Below are 15,935 nucleotides of genomic sequence, written 5' to 3'. Positions count from 1 at the left end.
AATCACAGGTGCTCTGACCCGTCAAGGTTGTATCCCCTAGCAACACACGCAAACGCAGTGTAGAGATTGCGCGCACCCAGGACCCCGAAACTAATGCAAAGCGCAAAGCACCCCTTACGTTTATTCGAGACATGTAGGGAAATTATAGAAGAACGTTTCCAAGGGCACGTTCAACCGTTTAGCATTTATGTTGTAAGTACTCGCTTGCACTGTTTCTCTTTAAAGCCTTAGCTAGTTTTTTTTTATGGAGAATTGTGTTAAATGACCTACGAAATAGTTTTTTTTTCTCCGATCCGGAAAGATATTTTTCTTTTTCTTAGGCGTTTTTGTCTATTCATATCCTTATTTTTCGTTTTTTTTCCGTATATAGGACGTTCTGTAGTATACATAAAACAAGTCGGATCTGAATGGGTAACAGTCTCCCGAGCAGACGTACAGTGGGTAACATCGTGTCACCACTGGTGATAACTAAAAAGGCATCCTCTTAAAAAAAAAAAGCACAGCTCGCTATCAGTTTTCAGCTGTGCTCTGATCACATCATTGTTTACAATGATTGCTTACCATCATTGGAAAGGTATTTCATATTATGATTCAGCAACTATTATTATTGCCGAAGAAGTGTTCGCGCTGCGTCTGCGCGCCAGGTACAGGTTTATGCCACGCTGGAAAGAGAAGAGACACCCCGTTTGGACTGCAGGGCTTTGTGCGTGTGCTCTTTTCCTGTCTGCGTGAAATAAACCTTTGCCCGTTCCGTGGTTGTGGTTGCATCTGTTTGCCTCCATAGTGAACTGCGTTCCTCCCCGTGTGCGTCCTTCACTGTCCTTTCCCCCTGCCCTGCAGAGCAGACGACCACATGGACCTCGGTGCCGCCGCCCGCAGGATCCAGCGGCGCTGGCGCTCGCACCGGGACCGGCGCCTGTTCCGCCTGCTGAAGCACACGGTCTGCGCGGCGGTAGGGAGGGCGCGCCGCTGTGAGGTCCAGCCGGACCCTGTCTGAAGTCACGCACGGCTAAATCAAACCCTGGCGCTGGCGTGCCGCTTCAGGGTCGTCACAACTAGGTTTCTGCTGCAAACGGTTCAACGTTTGCAGCACAAGTACTGAGAGAAAGAGAGAGAGAGTAGTTCTAGGATTGCGGGCGGGGGGTAAAGGAAGATTAACTGCAAACAGGATCACAAATAGAGGTTTAAGTGAGGCCCTGCCGAAATAACTTGATTTTGCTTGCTTGAGCGATCTTGTGAAGTCAGTATGTGTGTCGTGAAGGGCTAAGTCTCTTGACCAGGACGATTTCACATAATACAAAAAAAAAATAATGTTCTTAACTGGGTCAATTATGTGTTAATATAAGTATGGAACAAGTCATAGGTTTATTCCATGCCGGAAAAAAAAAAGACAAACACGTTTCGGCCGTGGAGCCTTCTTCAGGTGTGAGAGATAAATTAATATATATTTACGATTAGTTCTAGTGCGTTTGCCCACAGAAAAAGAAACCTTCTGTTGTTGAGGATGAAACTGGTGTGGAGATGGAGCTGCGGGGGTCCGCGGTGGGGAAGGGTTTGTGTGATGCGCTGTCCGTCCCCCAGGAGCACTGCCTGACCCCAGAGGTCCTGCGCAAGGTCAGCCCCCGCGAGGCCGAGCTGCTGAGGGACCCCAGCCTGCAGTGCACGGTCCGCTTCAGGTACCGTCCCCCTGCGGGGGCTACAGGCGCCTGACGTGATCCCACAGACTCCGGCTCCCCCCCGGCTGAACCTGCGGGTCCTCTCGTACCGAGCAGGATCGCTAGTGCACCCAGACATCGTCCGCAGGGTAAAACGCACCCGTCTCACGGCGTGGCTGATGCCAACCGACCGCACAATCCAGGAAGGGTGATTAACGAGTCGAACCAGCAGACGACACTGTGAACCAGCAGGGCTGTAACCCTGATCTGTAGGCCTGAACACAGTCGCCCCACAGCTGCAGGGGGTGTGCAAGGGCAAACACCAGACACCGTGGTACAGGAGCCAGTGACGGGAAACGAGCAGAAAACACCTTTCAGTACTTGTTGGCTGTGCTTTATTCTTATTATTGATGTGGCACTTTAATTCTAACTTCAAAACGAGTAGAACTTGGGATCAGCCCAGACCTTCCGGGTCTTAAGACCAAAGCATTTTGGAATCACATTACATTGTGTTTTGCATTTAATTTTAGAAGTGTCATAACTTTTTTATGAAGCACCTTTCCAAACCCAAGAACGCTGTACATGGTGATAAAGGACAAGACAAAAAATAAACGAAAAAGTAAAAGAATGCAGGTTCATACAGATAGGATGTAGGGCAATCAGACACAGCCCATGGTAAAGTTTTGAGTTTGGATTTGAAGCTACCTACAGAGCAAGCAACACGCAGGACATAATATTAAGTATTAAACTGGAAAGTATCAAAACAGCTTCTAATTGAGCCTGTCCTGGGTTTCAATTGCAGGTTTTGTGGTTCAGAGTTCCCTCCTGTGATTGTGTTCAAGATCTTTCACCACAGAGGAGGGGGCAAATACTTCAGTGGGAGCGCGATCCGCCCGGCGAGCGAGGTAATCCAGCTCCCACAGAGCACGCTCCCTCCCCAGCGCCCCGCCGCGCACGCCCATCTCGCCCTGGTCTCCCTCTCTCCCCCCCAGGCCGCGTCTGACGCCTGCAGGATGATGGGCAGGAGGGCCTTCTTCAGCCAGCTCAGGCTGGACAACGCCCAGCGGGCGAGGTGGAGGATAGTGGACGTGGCCGACGTCACGTGCGCGAAAGACTACATGCAGGTGGAGTACAGTCTCCGCCGTCTAGCGGGAGCGAGATACGGCGCGCGTGCAAGTCAGGGCCCGGCCCTGCTGCGCTCTGGCCGCTGAGCTCATCCTGCTTTCAAAGAACAGCGGCGAGGGCGGGAAAGACTAGGCCTGACCGAGCAAACCTCCCGTCTGCAGTACAACAGCCACCTGGACGAGACGCCGGCGTGCCTGGGAGGAAGAGAGAACACCTGGAGGACCCTGTCTCTGGAGGGGCTGCGCAGAACTCCCCTGGCATGCCCTGCAGACCCCGCCCTGTTGGGGGCGCTGTGGCACAACAGGGCAGGACCAAACCAGCCTGGGCCCCCTCAGCAGCTCAGGTAGGGCCGCGGACTGGCCTTCCTTTCAGCAGCTGAAGGTTATGGTTGCGGAAATGCAAATAAAGAAATGGGCGGCATGCACTTAAACTTGCTTAAAAGGGTATTTTTGCAGTAAAAACAAAGCAAGGAAGCATTTTAAAGAAGGCAGTTGGGCAGCCCTGCATCACTGCCAGTGATAAGACTGTCATTCCTTGGTGCTAACTGAAATCCCATTATAAGACTATTTTGTGAGAAGCTAAAGGACAGTCCTAGTGTTCCAGGTAGTAAGACTGACTGGTCTGTCCTGTTTGCTCGCAGACGTGTCTCGGTGGCTGTCAGTATTGGATAGCTGAACCTTTTGTGTAATCTCAGACCCACGATGAAGCTTATCAAGTCTTATTTCTTTGGGTGCTCGAAGCTGCCAGCCGAGGGCCGAGGGTGTCCCCCACATGAGCGTGTCCCTGCCTCCGCAGATCCCCTGCAGTCCCTCCCTCCTCGGTCGCCTCCGCGAGAAGGCCCGGCCCGCAGCCCCTCAGTGCCAAGCCCTCGTCCCGGCGGTCCAGCAGAGCTCGGCACACAGCTGCCAAGATGAGGGATCTGTACTCTCTGCAGCGCGACAGGAAGGTGAGAAGGGCCGCAGGGCCGTTTTCTGTGATTCTGCTTTCAGTTTAGCTCCAACACCCTTTTTACTTGTACAGTGGTGCATCTACAAGCAGCCCCGCTCACAGAGGGCCCTCTGACCTCACTTCATAACGGAATTCAGTCCGGATTCGACCTCCTGTGCCTTTCTGAGGTCATAACGCCCCCACTGCTGCCATGTGAGTGCAGCTCCTCCATGGAGCCTTGACAGTGGTCAGCCCCCACCTCCTGCCCGGCCCACAACACAAGGCACAGTCTTCATCACTCCAGCTTGGTCACAGCAACCTTTTTATGTCTTTCCCATAGGAGGATGAGGAGGAGCGGGCTTCTCCACATGTGGCGGTCCTTGCTGAGCTCCAGGACGTCATTCCAGCGGATATCCCCGGAGACGAAGCCCGGTTCTCTGAAGAAGAGTGGGAGGAAGAGGCGGAGAGGCTCTACTCCTGGACTAAACAGCTTTCCCTTGATGATCTGGGCATGGCCTCACCTGCCTGCACACCCGAGAAGATATAAAACCCAGCCACGATGACCAGAGAACCCTCACTATTCATCTGCGCACTCCAAACTATAAATTTCACACTCCATTCAAGGCCTTAGTCCTCTACACACTGAACTGTACTGTCTTTCACTAGCTATCCTGTGGCGTTTTGTTCAGAAACCCCTTGTACACAAAAAGTATACTGTCGGCAAATTCTTCCACTACCCTAAATACATTTCAGCAATGTTCCAGCCAGTTCTTCCTCCTCGTGGTGCTTTTTTATGAGCCAAGGTCTCAGTGGAGCTGGTCCGCTCCTGGTATTGGTATTGGGATGTAGTGTCAGTTTGTCCCCAACTACCTCTCAAAATTATTATTCCTCTTCGTGGGCTCGGTCACAAACAGCATCCAAGAAGAGGCTGACTGGCAACTTTTCTTTTTAACTGAGATTTCACTTGTGAGTTTTAAATATGCAGAGGTAAATAGTTTCATTACACTAGCCTGAAGCAATACTTTAAACCTGTGCAAGGCCCAGAGCTTAGGGATGGCAATGAGCTTTTGACTGCAAACAGTTCTGATTCAGTTCCTTTCCCTATCTACATCTTGGTTGACATTTACTAAAAGTCTAATGCAAGATCACCAACAAACTCCACTGTCTACAGTACATTTCACGTTCTAGCTAAGGCATTTTAATATATAAAATCAGTGGAAAAAATGGCACCGGGCAGATGAACAATATGAACATTTATTCCTGGAAAGAAATTACAAAGTGTTCAAATAGCAGTGAACAATCAGCTTGTAATAAAGATAAATTCAGTTATTTAATCTTCTCAAATATCATTAAAACCTAGAGTTTTGATGATTTCTGGAACAATGACAGGATGTAAGTAATTCTAAAAATCTAATAATGACAGACTGTGCACTAGTTAAAAATATTACACTTTGAACTGCACAGAAAAAAATAAACTGTACAAAGATTGCAGTTTGGCATTTTATATACACAATATCGACACAGGTAAAAAGAAAAATGAACATGACAGAACAACAACAAAAAAAGTCAGGATTAAAAGAAGAGTCATTCAGAAACTACTAAAGAGGACTTTCCCTTTCACCGCATCGCCCAGACAGGGGGAAAAACAGAAAGTCCAAATGTTGCTGGTTATTTCTCATTGTGCCTGGGAAAAAAAGTTACTATGAAGAGTTGAGGAAAACACATGGAGTTAAAAATCCAGACTTTCTAAAACCATTTATGTCTGAAAGAAAGAACAGCCAAGTATGTGCTAACAACCCCCTTTCGATGCTGTTACAGCCCATGCATAGACAGGGAGCACTTTGTTAAAAACATACCTGGACTAGTTTAGGAAACTGCAAATGCCTTCTGACCACGTTAGCTATTCAGCATTCGTTTTGAAGAAATGAATGTTACAAAGCCTCATCTGGGTGGTCCATTTGCAGCAGCTGGGGAGGGAGTATTATTACAAGAATAGCAATTGCCCCCCAAAAAAGTGCAAAATATACTTCCGTCTTCCACTCATTTCACAGGCCTTGCGTGACCTGAAGCATCTTCCCTGGCATTTACAGTAACGAGCTGGGCTGCGATTCTTTCAGCACTGTCTGTGAGATTGAGACATGCAATCAAGACTACAAAGGACATGGGAATGAAAGAATTAAAAGGTGAATCACTCATGAAAGAGGGTTGTGGAGGGAAAAGTGATTCAGGATTAAGGACGGGGACTGTTTGCTATTTTAACTGTTTTTACAAGCTGATCCACTTCAACAGACTGAGAGAAAACACACACATGTACCAGTGAAAGCACGAGTTCGCAGCTCAGCTGTGCTTGAGGAAATGACAAGTGGGAAACAACCGAGGAACGCGTGGTATGTGCAAAATCAAAGGGTACCCCACAATGCCTAAGAAGGTCTCAATCTTTAAAAGCCTGTGATCTTGATTTTCCTGGTGGGCATGGCGAACAAGACCAATGATACCATTGGCCCACATGGAGAATCCAGAAAGTCTTCAACCAGGGCTCGTCTCCCCTGTTGTTTTCAGCAGGCACATGAGGACCACAATTTGCAGAACTCCTGGGAACATGGGAAAGAGCAAGCCCAGCACAGGCTGAAGGGCAGCACACTGAAACGACGCCGAGAGGCAGCTACTTCAAACTCGCACCAAACACGGGGAGAAATGGCAAAGACAGCGTTTACATTCTGTTTTTGGTAGCATTCTTTGTGCCAGACAACAGCAGAGGCTTAACAAAGTTTTTCCATTCAAACAAATTGCGCAATTTCACTAAAGAAAATACTGAAGACACTCATTAAATATGTACAACACTAAACGGCATTTAATTTAATTCATGTGCCTAAAGCCCTAAAAATGAACCTTTTTTTTTTTTTGGAAAAATTGCTTTTTATGTAAAAGGCCATGATTCTGTATGGCTTAAGAGAATTCTTCCCTGCTAGGAGTCAACAGGCGTACTTGAGAACTGTAAGGTAGCTTGCATTAAAAAAGTAAAAGGAACAGTTACAGCGAGAAGAATATCAAGATTGCCAAGGCTATAAATCTGGAAACAGACATGCCTAACACAGGGAACGACGGAAACAGAAAAGAACAGCCTCTTCCCTGCCCGCAGGGGGAACGTCAGCCTGCAGACCCAAGAGAACGGAGCGCAGACACGCAGCACAGCCCGGCGCCGCGAGCAGGGTTTGGGGGCAGTGCGCTACTGGGCGCTCCCAGCGGGAGGGTCTCTCTAATCGTGCTTCGCTCACCCCAGACGCAAAGGGAAGAGGGCTCTTCCTGACGAGCACTCCAACTCCTAACTGTGCCAAACTAAAAAAAAAAACACCAGTTTATTTGAGCAACAAAGAATGACTTTGAACTGAAATGCTTAAAGATGAACCTCTTCTGCACTGTGACCCCCTACCCCTGTGATTCAACTGCATTACTTCCTAAAAGTACCCTTTCCTTCACTACACTCAATGCAATGTGATTGTTACAAAATGACATCTCCATCTAGAACACAGGAAGTTCTTACATTCACTGGATGACTGACTGAAAACAGGAGTTCAGCTCCTCAGAATAATCCTTAAGATGGCAAAAGCCTTCAGCCCAACAAAACATCTAGCCACTTCGATACAGCTGTAACCTAATGTGATGATAAATTAATGTGGTAGGGGAAAGCCCATGCATCATGACAGACATCTCAATTCAAACTTGGTGTGAGGTCACAAGTGGTTACAGATCTCGCTGTTTCAATGAGAATGATGTTTAACCCGTCTGCGTCAGTCCGTTTGTAATGCAGACGTACAGACTTACTGGTTTGGAATATCCTTAAGGAAAACTGACCACCAGATTTATGATCAATAGAGAGGGCTCCAGAGGAATCCGAGCTACTGTCCTTTTGTCCCTCAAACAGTACGGAAAAAAGTCAAAGCTTTGCAGCTCATGTGTCATATAAATAATGTTACTTTACTTTTATACTGACAGCGTCTGAAAGTTTTAAGCAGCAAACAAAAAAGTCGTACTTTTTGTGTGAATGTACTAATAAGGTTAGATATTTCATGTAACATGAATGTCAGAAATAGAATTAAAAACAGAAATACTATAGTTGTTTCTGCAGATTTTTCAAACAGATAGTACTACATGTTATAGGGGTTAATATTTGCATGCAGGAGCCATGTTTTATTCTGTATCTGTGGCCCTGATTTTGTTAGCATAAATATCTTAACAAAATAACAGCTTACATTGAATTGTATCATCATATTCAATCAACTACAGTACTAAATTTTTAAAAAGGGAATCAACTCAGAATCACCTAGGATGTAGCTTATTAATAACATTTTATTAAAAGAAAGTGCTTCCTTTACAAAATGATAAAATCAACTATTGCAGATCTCTTAGGCTAAAGTATTTCTTTAATGTCTGGAAAACTCAGATGTAGGACTAAATCGAACAGGATTCTTTGTCACTGTTTTGTGAATGGCATAGCCCTTTTCAAAATTACGGTTACAAGTTAAAGAAAAACGAACTAGCAAAAACAAAAGCTCCCTGTGAGTAGAGAGGAAAGAGGCCAGCAGGAGACAAGGCTGCGTGCAGTCAGGGGTCACACACTGCCCGGTGTCTGGGACCTGAAGACGTGGGGCTGCTCACTCGGACAACTGCTAAAATATGAAAATAGGCAAGACCTTTTTGTACAACAAAGGACAGAATAACTTGCATATTCTGCCATCCTTCAGTTTAAATGAAGTACCTACTCACTGCTTTAAAGTCCTAGTCAAGCCACACACAACCTACCCATAATGTGTGATCTTTGAGAAGTTCATATACTGATGGCATAGGAATTAGGTTTCCCTTGACTGCATGTGATAAAGTTCTGGTAATTAAGTAAATTCTTTAGATCATACTGAATGCATACATATACCGTTTCATGGATAACTAGGTGTGTTACTTATGCATAAGCAACGTCCCTGAAGATCTAAAGAAGCCTTTATATGCCATCATTAAGACAGACGTACTGAGAGGCACAGCCATCTCTTCCTGTTGAGCAGGAAATCAGAATCAACCTAAAGTGTTTTTCAAAGTTTAAAAGCATCGATGGGGAAAAAAAAACCACGAGAAAATTTGGCCATCAGCGCCGCTCAGTGTCTTTAACTGATGTCGGGAGTGGGGAGGATGGGCACACGTGGGTGTTTACAGCAATCCGACACTACAGTGGTCCTCAGACATACCGAATGCAAAGTAGTTTCTGAGAGTTACTCTTCAAGACGAACATTTAACCTGAACGACTCACAAGCAGTCCACAGCAGGGCCTGGAACTGACAGCAGTAGGCGGCCCTGCACAGACAGCAACTTTACAGCTCCTGTAGCACTGACCCAAAGCGCTGCTGCTCACTGAGCCCCGGTGCTGAGACCTCAGGGCCCGTCTCCATCACAGCTCAATGCCACTGGGGTGGCCAGTGCAGTTTCTGACCCGCAGGCACCTGTCCAGTCAATGCTCCAGAAGACAGGATTAACAAAAAACAACATACATACAATCCTTAGCTAACCGTTTCACCCCCACTACAGACATTGCTTCCATGTGACACCAACAGCTTGTACAGACTTGCACTCTCTGAACACCAGCAGGAGACGAAGTCCCGTGTGACCCAACTTGAAGGCTCTTTTTAAGGAAAGTGTGTAAAAACGCCAGAGTACATCACAGAAACGCACTCATGAGCTCAGAGCCATGTCCACTGCGAGATAATGACTGCACTGTTGGTTAGATCCTACTGTGAATTCTACACAAGATATGAACAGAACGAAAACGTTGAGGGTATGCCAAAATGACAAAGAAACTGCGGATCTCTCTCTTTATTTTTGTGGGAAAAGTATGGTATGAAAATTGAACTAGAGAAGAAATGAAAGAATTAAAAGCCTGAGACTGAATCTCAATGCATAAACTGACCCTACTCACCTTCCTCTGACCAACCCCACTCCTACCTCAGAACAATTAACAGAGAATCAGGAAAGTTAGTTTCCCTGAATATTGTAGTAAGTACTGACCTATTGTTAAAAACCTCATCAAGGATTGAGATTTTCATTTTGGGGGAGGTTGGATTTTAGTTTTCTTGGGGTGGGGGGGGGGGGGGAATTCCAACGGCTGGGTTTTAAAATACAAGGGGGTCCCGGACACAAACAGCAGGAAGCGGACATCCGCTCCTCAGCTGCAGCGTCGCACGTGTTCCAGTACGTACTCGGGGAAGTGCAGACTGCACACCTGCAAGCCGTCCAACTTGCAAGGCATCCTGGGGTACTCGTCCTCCTTCCACTTGTTCTCCTCGGGGTCAAAGGTCAGGATGGAGTCGCTGTAGTGCCCGTTGTAGCACAGCCCCCCCAGCACCATGATCTGCTTATCCAGCACGGCCACGCCGTGCCCGCTCCTGCCGATGGGCATGGAGGCCAGGATGGTCCACTCGTCCGTCTCGGGGTCGTACACCTCCGTGGACGGGCAGCCCTGCGACTCGAAGGAGGCGCGGAGGATGACGCACACCCCGCCGAAGACGTACAGCTTCCCGTTGTAGGAGATCATCTTGTGGAAGCAGCGCGCGTAGTTCATCTTGGACTTGTTCTCCCAGCAGTTGGTGACGACCTGGGTGCGGCGCGTGCGGTGCTCCGTCAGGCCCTCCTTGCTGGGGTCGAACACGCACACCTGCTTGGAGGTGGAGGAGGACGTGATGCCGCCAGTGATATAGAGCTTGCCGTTGAGCACGGTGCCCTCGTGGCCGTACTTGTTGACGGGGTAGGGGTCCACGAACTCCCACTTGTCCTCCACGATGTCGTAGCGCTCCGTGGAGTAGAAGGTCTCGTCCCGCGTGCGGCCCGCCACGGCGTAGATGTACTTCCCGATCACGCCCACCGCGAACTCGGAGCGCGGCACCGACATGTCGGCCATGCGCAGCCAGGAGTTCTGCCGCGGGTCGTAGCGGAACACCTTGGAGGAGGCGTGGAACTCGCCGTCCGGCCCCAGCTCCTCCCCGCCCAGCAGGAACACGAAGTTGTTGACGATGGCCAGGCAGTCGGGGCGCAGCGGCACCTGGGGTCCCTCCAGCTCCCACCACACCTTGGGCTTGTGCAGCAGCAGGATCTTGCTGTTGACCATGCTGTGCCCAATCATCCCGCGGAACACCGCCGTCTGCGGCCGCACCGAGCGGATGCGGTTGGACTTCATCTCCAGCAGGGGCTGCTCGTTCACGCCGTGGAAGTAGTTGAGCGCCTGCTCCACCTCGTGCCTGAGCTGCCTGGAGTAGCGGTAAAACTCGGAGGTCTTCACCTGCGCGAGGACAGAGGACGCGTGAGTGGGGGGGGGGGGCCTCGCCAAGAGGTCAAAGGTCGGGACAAGGTAGCACTTACACACCAGCGATCAGTGCTTGTCCAGCAGTCACGGAGAAATATTCCCTCAGGAAACAAAATACTTTGGATTTCATCCCACGTTTTTGGTTAAAAGGAAAGGGTAATCTCAACTTAACCGCAACAGATTTTTTGTAAAAAAAACTAATCTTTCAACCATTTGAATGTTTCTAAACATTCTGCAACGAAACATTCCCTATTTCATTCGGAGATGTTTTTTTTTAAAGAGATGACTATGCTGACAGCCTGTCCATCCCTTCTGCTTAAATACTGAAATATTTTCCGTGCAACTTCATTCCTTAGGGAAGCGCTGTAGACACCATTAATCATAAGGTCTGCTAGAGAAGAAATAACATGAAACTGGATAGAGAAACCCACTGTGCAGCAGTTTAACCTACTCTGGGTTTCTTTTCTGAAGTCCCGGCCAATAAATAACCCAATGGACAGGTACTGGGTATTTCAAACTCAAGCAATCATACTTACATTTAAATAAAAACAGATATTGCTACCATAACATTAAGAGGTGCTGAATCTGAAACCTGTCAAGACTGAAATGCATCAAGCCCGGGGGCAGGAAAGGTAGTTTAGATTGTAGGCAACAAATGTTCACTGAGGGCCGAGATCATTTGGGACAAATGCGGCCCACAGATCTTCAACCTACAAAGGGCGCAAAGGACAAATGACGTCCAGCACTTCGGTGGACAGGACGGCAGGAAGCGAGGTTACAGTCCTCATGGGAGTTGGAGACCAACGCCTCTCGCGACAAGGGGGGGAAGAAAAGGGAAGATGTAAATGAGTAAAAAAAAAAAGCTACTGCCTGAGAATAAATAACCCTCTTGCTTCATTTATCCAGCAGAGCTGATACGGCCCGCTGGCACTGAGCTTGACAGGAGCCAGAATCCCATGGCAGAAGGATCGCTGCTCTCTCAGTTAACCACAAGCATCGTGCTGCAGGGCTCCCAGCTACCCAAAAAAGGAAAAACAGGCTTCTTGAATCAAAGTTGATTTCATCTACAACAAATGCAAAGGCCCAGAACGCTGTAACCATCACTGATATTTTGTGCTCTGCTCTTTGGCATGACAGGGTGAAGCAGATTGTATAGCCACAGCAGTGCATGATGCTTCGGGGATTTACTGTTGCGGCGCGAGATGCAGTAAAAGGCGACAAGGCGGTCCTACCTTCTCGAACACGTGGGAGGGCGTCATCAGACAGAAGCGCACGTTCTGGATGACGGAGTCGGTGTGGCGCCAGCGGCGGCGGTCGTGCCGCAGCCAGGCCTGCACCGCCTCGTAGAGCTCGATCTCGGGGAAGCGGCTCAGCCGGTCGCTGTCCAGGTACAGCGCGAGCTTCTCGAAGCTCAGGTAGGACAGGAAGTCCGGCCGGGACATGAGCGGCACGAAGTTCTCCAGCAGGAAGGCGTCCAGCTGCTCCTGCACGCCGTCGATGTTGACGCCGAAGTCGTCCAGGAGCCGCATGACCTCGGCGCAGTTGTCCAGGCAGATCTTGGCCAGCAGGAAGGAGCAGCAGAACTCCACCACCTCCGTCAGCTGCACGTACATGGCGGCCTGCAGGATCTCGTGCACGGTCAGCATGCTCAGCTCCAGCTTGCCGTAGTACATGAACTGCAGCACGTGGCTGAAGCCCGTGGCCGTCAGCCCCTTCAGGTGGATCTTGTCCTGGTCGCGCTCCCGCATGTCGGCCGTGAACATGATCCGGAAGTAGTCGCTCTGCGTGGCCAGCAGGGCCTTGTGCGCCTGGAAGTGGTGCTCCTCGATGAGCAGCGTGACGTCCAGCAGAAGCCGCTCCTCGTACAGCGCCCGGAAGCCCGACGACACGCTGCTGTCGTGGTCGCAGGAGATGAACACTTCCACGTCCGCTGCCATTAATGACCTGCGGGGCGGGCGGACAGGCAGCGACAGCAATCAGGACCGGGGGCGAGGGCAGAGACGACGCTGTCCGCGCAGCCTGGGCTTCAGGACAGCTGACCGGGCTTTACTCGGACAACATCAGAAGCAAGTTTACTACCTGGGCCATAACAGCAACAAAACGGAAAAAGAAAAAGGTCTGGATCTCTACTGTCCCTACCTGCAGTGCTGAAATAGCTGGGCAACAAGACGACTTTAATCAGCCTGTCCAATCCAGTATTAACACCGGAAGCAATGGTTAATGCATGCTGGTTAAGCTAAATCATCACTGCTGTGCGAGTAAAATGCACATTTGATTTTTTCTGGTCATTTTTACATTTTTAATCCCGGCCCAGCAGGGAGCGGAGGTGGGGGAGTCTGTTCTGATGTGGAGAGACCCGAGCACACAGCTCTGTAAGATAAGGGGGGAGAGGAAGCTTAGAGCTGAAAGTCATTAGACTGTGCGCCTTTATGTTAGTCAATTCATTAGCAATCTCTAATTACAGCTAACGGGGTGAATAAGTGTTTATTCAATTCAAATATGGTAATATTGATGAGAGCGTGTATTTCCAAAACATACACACCTTACTACAGAATAACCTTGTTTTCAAATTTCAGGTTCCGGTACTTCCTGTCAATACTCTATTGGTGACAGGGCCTGCTCCTGTTAACTCTCTCCCCAAGGATATCAGAGAGTCACCTCCTCTAAACCCCTTCAAATCCAGACTCAAACCCTTCTTCTTCAGAAGGGCCTTTACTTCACTGGTTCTGTTCTTCACCCCTCTGCTCCTGCTGTATCCAGTACCCCCATCTACTGTCTCCTCTCATTGTGTATATCTTGTGGATTTTTGTATTGTTGTTGTCTTTCTGTAAAGCACTTTGAGAAGGTATATAGTACCTTTAAAGGTACTATATAAAATAGTTTATTATTATTATGCCTGCAGCAGCAAAATGAAATAACTCTGGTGTCCCAGGTTATGCAGCATGATACTTCATAGCTTTACGTTGTTAACCACACGCAAAAAAACACTCATTTGTAAGCTATTTAAAAATGACAGGAAAAAAATCAAGAACCGCAGCTACTTAAAGAAGATGAGAATGGGCCTTAGTTGCTACAGACTTGAATGTATTCACAATGGCACAGGTGAGAACAGTCCAGCAGCCTCAGAGAAGGCCAGACTCTCAGCAGTAGGGAGACTGAAATACTACCTCTTCGGTACATCCAGGCCAAACGTGGGGTTTGCAGACTGTGTAATGTGGGGAAGCTCACATTTTCTCTGCTTGTGCTTTCCCTGCTCTGTGAATAAAGAGAGAGCACTTCAGTCTCCAGCGAGGGCGATAACAGCCCCTTTTCAGAGAGAAAAAAACATCACCAACATGCCACTACACTGTGACACAGAGACTGATTTGCAAAGAACATGCAACGCTACATTTAGCACGATAACACATACGCATAAGCGCAGCCTCGTTTTCACCTCGCACTTGAGAAGGCTTTTGTTTTTCTTTAAAATAGTTCAGTTTCCGATTCATGTTGCAGCAGGATGCTGGCCTTAAAGTCACACCACGTTACGATGCGCAAAGCTCGTACTTCAAACATTCACTCGGGGTGCAGTTCTGCTGTATAACATGTTGAAAAGAGGATAATTCAATCTGTTAAAAAGCCACAACATCCTCTTTCCAAGTCTTATTGTAATGGCTCCATTTTGAGCGTTTTGTTTTTTGCAACTGTCAATTCACGATCTCTTCCATTAACATCACGGGGAGGCTGGGACGATCCCATCGCGGGCTGGGAAACCTCATTGTGTAGCAAAGTTTACGTACAGAATCGCACAGCCCATGCCTGGGCGCCGGTATCGGGCTTTCCGAATTACCGACAATCGTGTCTCCTCTCGGTGTCCCATCTCAAGGTGCCGAACCCAATTCAGCAGGCCAGGTGTAAATAAGGGCACTCCCGTGTATGTGTGCTGCAGGTGGACAAGCTTCTTCTAGCACTGCCGACACGCTGGGGGAAATGCAAGACAGAATCTATCGGCTCCTACCTCGGCGATGCGACTCCACACAACCCCTCTTCGACCAGAGAGATCGGGCTCCTTCTGACATGGATTAAAGCTGTGTATCCGAAAACAAGGGACCGGGTTTTAAACACGCATGGCCAGCGACTCCTTTGTCGTTCTTCGCCTTTTTGGCAAAGCGCATTATTTTCAGTGGATATCCCGACAGTGTTTACCTCCGTCTTTCATGGCCAACACAGACGCCATGTTCTCGACTGCACTGACGTCATTTCCTGCGGCGGGGCTGGCCAGAGTCTCATCGCCTCAGTCGTGGGGTCTCAGGTCCCAGTGCGGCGTTCTGTGGGCGCAAAGTATATCAAAACGTATGGGTACCCTGGCTTTGCGAGATTCTACGACTTTACATTGTTTTACAGTGTAAGTATGATAAAATAAGGGTTTTTTTTTTTCTAAAAAGCAGTTTCGTAATGAATAGTAATTTCTTACACTTCTATGGAGCTTTTCTGGACACTCCACTTGCAGTTCTTAACAGGTCATGGGGACTCACCACCACCGGTATGCAGCCCCACCTGGATAGTGTGCCGGCAGCCAGAGTTTGCCAGTCCACTCCCCACACACCAGCTCTCAGTGGGGAGAACAGATTGATGAAGCCAGTTCAGTGAAGAGGCCATGATTGTGAAAGGTTTGGCCAGGACACTAGGGTAACACCCTGGGATTTTAAGTGACCACGGAGAGTCAGCACCTCGGTTTTAGGTCTCATACGAATTACGGTGCCTTTATTTTTAGTATAGCGTTCCCCATCACTATACTTGAGCATTAGGACCCACACAGACCGCAGGGTGAGCGCCCCCTGCTGGCCCCACTAACACCTCTTCCAGCAGCAACCTTAGCTTTTCCAGAAGGTCTCCCATCCAGGTAGTGG

The 15,935-nt window shown here is 48.6% G+C and overlaps 2 protein-coding genes across 11 annotated transcripts; one reads left to right on the top strand and one right to left on the bottom strand.

Annotated features, from left to right (window-relative positions):
• The first annotated feature begins 8 nt into the window (after positions 1-8).
• Positions 9-4,474, top strand: c7hxorf58 (chromosome 7 CXorf58 homolog). Of its 7 annotated transcripts, none has more exons than XM_088638676.1 (8): positions 9-192; positions 846-952; positions 1,582-1,676; positions 2,458-2,560; positions 2,648-2,779; positions 2,891-3,123; positions 3,576-3,726; positions 4,048-4,474. In XM_088638676.1, exons 2-8 carry the CDS (start codon positions 854-856, stop codon positions 4,252-4,254), a joined length of 1,020 nt encoding a protein of 339 aa, XP_088494802.1. In that variant the 5' UTR covers positions 9-192; positions 846-853; the 3' UTR covers positions 4,255-4,474. The 7 variants fall into 7 exon arrangements, with proteins under 7 accessions (XP_088494802.1, XP_088494800.1, XP_088494804.1 ...); XM_088638674.1 differs by having other exon boundaries at positions 841-940; XM_088638678.1 differs by having other exon boundaries at positions 841-952; positions 2,942-3,123.
• A 473-nt stretch (positions 4,475-4,947) lies between these two features.
• klhl15 (kelch-like family member 15) lies at positions 4,948-15,431 on the bottom strand. 4 transcript variants are annotated; one of them, XM_088638662.1, is made up of 4 exons: positions 14,456-15,431; positions 14,214-14,301; positions 12,279-12,990; positions 4,948-11,022 (listed from the first exon to the last, which is right to left on the bottom strand). In XM_088638662.1, the coding sequence occupies exons 1-4, from the start codon at positions 14,532-14,534 to the stop codon at positions 9,913-9,915; spliced, it is 1,989 nt and encodes a 662-aa protein (XP_088494788.1). In that variant the 5' UTR covers positions 14,535-15,431; the 3' UTR covers positions 4,948-9,912. The 4 variants fall into 4 exon arrangements, with proteins under 4 accessions (XP_088494788.1, XP_088494789.1, XP_088494790.1 ...); XM_088638663.1 differs by having other exon boundaries at positions 15,044-15,430; XM_088638664.1 differs by lacking the exon at positions 14,214-14,301 and having other exon boundaries at positions 15,044-15,431.
• Positions 15,432-15,935: the final 504 nt, after the last annotated feature.

Source organism: Lepisosteus platostomus, chromosome 7, assembly GCF_059453375.1.
Source record: "Lepisosteus platostomus isolate fLepPlt1 chromosome 7, fLepPlt1.hap1, whole genome shotgun sequence".
NCBI lineage: Eukaryota > Metazoa > Chordata > Actinopteri > Semionotiformes > Lepisosteidae > Lepisosteus > Lepisosteus platostomus.
This window is presented reverse-complemented; position numbering and strand designations above follow the sequence as displayed.

What these genes read in the sequence shown, in the direction of transcription:
- c7hxorf58 (XM_088638673.1), top strand. An exon ending in AGCACACGGTCTGCGCGGCG is followed by an intron (nt 953 to 1,581) that starts GTAGGGAGGGCG and finishes TCCGTCCCCCAG; the next exon opens with GAGCACTGCCTGACCCCAGA. An exon ending in CTCTGCAGCGCGACAGGAAG is followed by an intron (nt 3,727 to 4,047) that starts GTGAGAAGGGCC and finishes TCTTTCCCATAG; the next exon opens with GAGGATGAGGAGGAGCGGGC.
- klhl15 (XM_088638662.1), bottom strand. Translation starts at nt 14,534, where the DNA reads ATGAATCGGAAACTGAACTATTTTAAAGAAAAACAAAAGCCTTCTCAA. An exon ending in AAACGAGGCTGCGCTTATGC is followed by an intron (nt 14,302 to 14,455) that starts GTATGTGTTATC and finishes CTTTATTCACAG; the next exon opens with AGCAGGGAAAGCACAAGCAG. An exon ending in GGCCTGGATGTACCGAAGAG is followed by an intron (nt 12,991 to 14,213) that starts GTAGTATTTCAG and finishes CCCGCCCCGCAG; the next exon opens with GTCATTAATGGCAGCGGACG.